The sequence below is a fragment of the Benincasa hispida genome, chromosome 9, assembly GCF_027475165.1.
Source record: "Benincasa hispida cultivar pf3 chromosome 9, pf3_genome.v1.1, whole genome shotgun sequence".
Classification (NCBI taxonomy): Eukaryota; Viridiplantae; Streptophyta; class Magnoliopsida; order Cucurbitales; family Cucurbitaceae; genus Benincasa; species Benincasa hispida.
The window spans coordinates 32,600,466-32,606,465 of record NC_143486.1 but is presented as its reverse complement, the minus strand read 5'-3'; the positions used below and the strand labels follow the sequence as shown (position 1 = coordinate 32,606,465).

At 30.9% G+C, this 6,000-nt stretch overlaps 1 protein-coding gene across 1 annotated transcript; it reads right to left on the bottom strand.

Annotated features, from left to right (window-relative positions):
• Nucleotides 1-226: 226 nt before the first annotated feature.
• On the bottom strand, nucleotides 227-4,601 carry LOC120087048 (cytochrome b561 and DOMON domain-containing protein At3g25290-like). The gene is made up of 3 exons (XM_039043891.2): nucleotides 3,767-4,601; nucleotides 3,422-3,676; nucleotides 227-803 (listed from the first exon to the last, which is right to left on the bottom strand). The coding sequence occupies exons 1-3, from the start codon at nucleotides 4,379-4,381 to the stop codon at nucleotides 516-518; spliced, it is 1,158 nt and encodes a 385-aa protein (XP_038899819.1). The 5' UTR covers nucleotides 4,382-4,601; the 3' UTR covers nucleotides 227-515.
• Nucleotides 4,602-6,000: the final 1,399 nt, after the last annotated feature.

Sequence of the window (6,000 nt, the reverse complement as noted above, 5' to 3'; positions counted from 1 at the left end):
TGAAAGGAAAAAAAGAGGTGAAAGTACTTTTAAACTATGAGTTTACCAAATCATTTATAATGTTTGAGCTTACCATACAAATTATTTCTAAACACATTTTGAGTGTGAAGTATTTGTAGTTAAGAGAAAAAAGGTGATTTTGGTTTAGAAGCATAGGTTTTTTTAAGGGAGAAAAGAGATAAATTTGTAAGGTGGTTGAATAGCTATTCTAAAACCTGATAAACAATGAGACAAAATCACAACTAGACTTTGAATTCATAAACATTTACATTGTGTTCACACCTCACAAAGAAAGTTTACAATAATTATCTCAAAAATTGAGAAAAATAAACAAATTTGAGACCGACTAAAGGTGAGTGAGTATTATGGGAAAGAAATAACAAAAAAAAAAAAGAAAAAGAATAAATTATACAAACAACTCTCTCTCTCTGTGTCTCAAGGACTAATTAAAACATATGATAAAAGAAAGAGGAAAGATATAGGTGGATTAGCAGCCACGACGGTGATGGCAGCAACTATTGGTGGGATTCGGAATCGAAGGGCTTGGTGGATTTGTTGGAAGATTTTCTCTTCAAGACGACAACCCAAGTGAAGGCTTCTAAGATGACAGCGATGACACCAACGACAGCGATAACAACGATGTACGCAGACTTCCATTTACGATCGGGGTTGAGCATGTTGAAGCCTTTGAAGACGTTGATGATGCCAAGGATGAGGATTGAGTAGCCCAAGCTGTGGTGATATACGTTCCAATACATTCTGTATTTGTGATCCTTCTTTGGTCTTAAGAACAATGCGAACATCTGCCACAATACTATTGCTATCAATACCAATTTACCAATACCATTTCTTTTTCCTCCTCCTATTAGGAGCTTTTGTTTTGTTTTTTTTATTCTACATTTGAATGACAAACTCTTCTCCATCCACTCCAACCAACTGACCAATCAGTTTTATATTTGAAAAACAGGCACTAATCGACTTGTGGTCTAAACTGACCCGACCGACATCGTTTTGATCGGTCGGATCACTTTTTGGAAGTACGTTGATCACACTAATGGGTGTGACCAAAATTCACCCCAATATTGTTCAATAATTTAAAATAAACTTTTTTTAAGAGGTAGGTACAATATAATCCTTTTAAAGGGGTTAATTGGATAGAAAATGCACTTCAAAAAGAAAGAAAGAAAGAAAGTGGCTGTTTTGACAATAATAATAATAATAATAATATATAAGAAACATGTCTTTTTTTCTTTTATCTTTTATGAGTGCGTCTCTTAAATAAGGGTGTTCAAAAAACCCGATGACCCAAAAAAACCAATCAATCCAATCAGACCCAACCCATGCAGTTTGGATTGGGTTCAAATAAATGAAAATTTTATAGGTTGGATTGGTTTATGGGTTATCCCGAATTTATTATTAATTTTAAATTATATTTTTTATTACATATAACACAATTATTTTTATATATATTGATTATAATTTTATTTAGTTTCAATATTTTTTAAATAATTTATTCTTCAACAACTCTCAAAAGTAATTTCTTTACACTTTAGAAAGAAAATTTTCACTATATAAATTGAAATTGAGTTGTTAATTTTAATTCAATATATGAAAAAAATAATTAAATAAGATTTTTACATATTTACGTAGTACTTCTTTTTAGAATAAAATTTTAAACAAATGACCTGATTAACTCGAACTAATCCAACCCAAATTTTCATGGTTGGGTTGGATTAGGTTTATTTTTTAATAAGGGTTATTTGGATTGAAGAAATTTGTAACCCAAACAATTGAGTTGGATCTAAAAAAATCTTTCAACCTAACTCAATCCGATTCAACCTATGAACACCCATACTCTTAAGCGAGCAACTCACCTTTTTATAATTTATTTTATTTTAAATTCAGTTAGTTACCATTTTTTTTAATTTCTTAATTTCATTTAACCATTATCTCATTTAATATAAATAAATAAATGAATAAACGAGATAATGATTAAAAAAATCAAAAGAATAAAATACCATCATTTTGTATAATTGTACCTATGCAGTCTTTATTTAAATATTTTCAAATTCTATTTTAATCCCTAGATATGTTTGTGTATTTTTTTTTTGGAAAGGGTGTAATTTAAAATTCAAATCTTTTGTTTTAGTTAAACACTTTAATATTTTGTCTAGTTTCACTTTTTTTTTAGTTAAACTAGAAGTTTATTCTTAAGTCATGCTTTCTGAATTTTAATAAATGTCTAATAGAGTCTTTCGTTTTAAACTTTTGTCTATAGTCCTTAAATATTAAAAGAGATTTGTATCTATTGATCATCAAATTTTAATAGCATCTAACAGATCACTAAATTTTCAATTTTATATTTAACATATCTCGAAAATTATTTTTTTTTTTGTCTAAATTTAAAATTTATTGACTTATAAAAACACAAAGTTTAAACTTTAAAATTACATTAAACATAAAATTAAAAGTTTTGAGAATGTATGAAAACTTTTTTAAGTGCAAGAATCATATTTAAAAGAAAAGAGACAAAGTTGGAAAGCCGAAGAATCAGAGTAAACATTAATTATCATTTCTATATAAATCGCTTTTCAAAAATTAAAAAAGTAATAAGGCAACTGTCTTTAAAAAATTAGTGACTGTCTTTTATTTTATTTATTTATTATTTTTTAAAATTTAAAAATTGACTGTCATCCTATATTTCCCACTAATTATTTATATAAAAAATTTAAATATTACATTATTCTCTATATTTTTGTTTATTTTCATCTTATACTTTTAAATTATTTATTTTGGTTTCTATCATTTCAATTTTAGTTTATTTTAGTCATTATATTTTTAAAATATTTATTCTAGTTCTTATACTTTGATAAAAATGATCACTTTTTTAAAGTTCAAGATCAAAATGATTGAAATTAAAATACTAGAACCAAAATAAATGTTTTTAAAATATAATAACTAAAATAAATTAAAATTAAAAAGGTATAGAGTTCAAAATGAACATCTTCTAAATGAAAAAGTAGTAGACTTAAAAAAAATAATAATAAAAGCATTTCCATTCAAAATTTAGAAACTGTTTGAAAAAAATAATAAAAACAATTCGTTCGCGTATTTTAATTCACGTATCAATAAATTAATTAAAAAAACATAACATGTTCAATTTAAGAAAAATCTGTCAAACTAAATTAAAAAATTCGAATAAAAAATGATTCTATTTTCTTAAAATATAATTTCCCAATTCCTTTCCCCCAATCACCATCAAAGTTGTTCATCAGAAGGAAAAAAAAAGTAGTTTCCAGTTGTTCTTCACAGAACGAACAATTTTCCGGCGAAAATTTGCAGAACGCAAAGAAAATGTCGAAACAGAAACAAAATAATTTCTGAAACAGAGGAAAAAATCCAATTCAATTGAAAGAAGTACCTGCAAAGTGGCCATGGCGAAGAGAGCAATTCCGATATTCCGGTGATCGTAAGCCACAAACCCTTCCGATTCACTCCCAAGCTTCATTCCAGTCCCCCAACCAGCTACTCCAATGGCGTATGCAGAAATCTGGCAAGAAATATGAAGATAAAACCACGCCGGATCTGCGGACGGGAAAACCCTAAGGTATCTCGCCATCACGATTCCAATCGGGAACAGAAGCCCCCAACTCACCGCGTTCAAAACTCCATGAATCTAAAAAAGAGAAGAAAACAAAAGTTTCAAATGAAGGAAATCGATAAAACATTCCAAAATCACAGGACAAATTATCCATAGAGATCGAACATTTTTCTTCATTGTTCGCGAATCAATTTCACCACCGTCGTTGTTCATCACTTCACCACCAGACAAACCTAAGGTTCCTTTAGCGTTGAGATTCGCCGGTTGAAATTCATGAACAGCCAAATTAGTTCCATCGACAGACGGTCCAACTTGCCAAACCTGATTCACCGTCGTAGCAGCCATCGGCAGCTTCAATTTCGCGAAAATCATCATCTCTCCACCAGAAGACTCCGCCGCTGTATCCCAAATCTCAAAGGAAAGCTTGGAAGGCTTGATAGAGCTGTATGAGGCAACATCATAGGTCTTGACAACCGGAACACCAGCGTCGAGATAGGCGACGAGAGCTTGAGAGCCAACCATGCCGGTGGAGGTGGGATTTACAGCCCAAGCGATCCATCCAGTGGATTTGGGTGGCTTCGCAATGAAAGCAACAGAGAGAGAAGAATTAGAGGGATCGTAAGTCCAATGGATGAAAGCGGAAAGGGAAGGGAGATCGGAGCAGTGAGAATAGAGATTGTTGTTGGAGAATTTTCTGGAAGAACAGGTCTGAGAATTTGCCGGAGAAAAATAAAGAAAAAAAAGAAGGAAAAAGAACAACCCCCAATTCGGGGACGCCATTGAAGGAGGAGGAAGTAGAAGAATTGGGGGCTGTTGAGATTTTCGGGGGACCGGAATTAGTGTAGTAATTGACAATACTTTGGTTTAATAAATTTAGCGGGGGAAGAAATATGCTATAATTAGAAAATAAAAAAAAATAAAAAAAGGAGGTTGGGGATCGCGACACGTGGTGGGATAATCTTAAGTGCTGGGGTGGCAGAGGCAGGGTTATCCTTTATTTATATTTTTTTGGTTTCATCCATACAATGTTTATTAGGATGAAATTACGTTATCGTCCTTCGATTTATACTTATAATTCCAATTTGGTTCTCGCAAAATGATTTTTTAAAAATTTAATTCCTATTATTTATATTTTCTTATCTCTTTTAAGACTTGGGATGTGTACAAAATCCTATTTGTTGGGAGATTTTTTACATGATTGATAACACTCATATTAAGCCTTTACATGATTTTTTACGTGGGATGTACACAAAATCCTCATCTCTCAATTACCAACTAATTTTGAGATGACACTCATATATAATATATTTTGAAATTTATCTCGATAATGATAAAATTCTAATGGTTACTTTTCACCTCTTAGGAAAAATGTTCACATTAAAGCCTTCATGACCAATTAGGCTATTCTTAAATAAACTCAACAACTAGTCAAATTAAATATATCGAGAGTAAATAGTGATGATTGAAATAGAGAAACCTAAGGAAAAAATTAGAAAAGAAAGCCCACAATCCATACAAATAATGTTTTCAACCTTTTCAAAGTTGATTCTTGGTTCGATGAAGCTAAAATTTTGACAGTGTGATCTGACATAGAGGGTCTTTTAATCTCAATAGTGGAGTTTATTTCTTTTGAAGTTGTCTATAATCATATTGTAGTGGATAGTTGGTTACCACAATAAATCAAAACTTTCTATTTAATTCCTTTGTATTCGTGTCATTTATTGTCAAGATTTATTATCTCGAGATTGATATACTGTATGCATGTGTCTCTCTAGTTGTGATTAGAAAAACTTGTCGTGACTTCTTTTTTTTTTTTTTTTTTATATTTTATATATATATATATATATATATATATATTAGAGATTTTGACTTTATTGTGTAGTTGTTTTTATTCCTTGTCTTAAAGAGATGATCTTTCTACAATAAAATTGATTGTGTCTATTATGGGTCATTTTTGGACTAGGAATCATGAGCTCAGGAGGGCGAACTATTAAGGACAAAATCAGCATAATAACATGCACATAAAGGCCATAGGAGTGTAAGAGATGAGCTAATATTGTACCAAGGTAGAAAGAGACTTGGGAAAGAAAAGACGTTGGACCAAATGGGCCAACATACCCGCCACGACCTTGGAGGCCGAGACCAATGTGTGAGTGGCTTTGTTGGACCAAATGGCCCAACTTGCTGAGGCCGAGGCGAGCCTTTGTTCATCATTGAGGGCTTACTTCTTGTGGGCCATGATGTGTATTCCAATTTTGCCTTTTTAACAAACTCATGTTTTTTGGTATATCAGTCAACTAATATACCACATTTAAAGTATATTAGTTGTGTAATTTTTCATTGATTTGTATACTTTTTGTATTTTCTGTTTGCAATAATATGAGTTATTATTTACTATA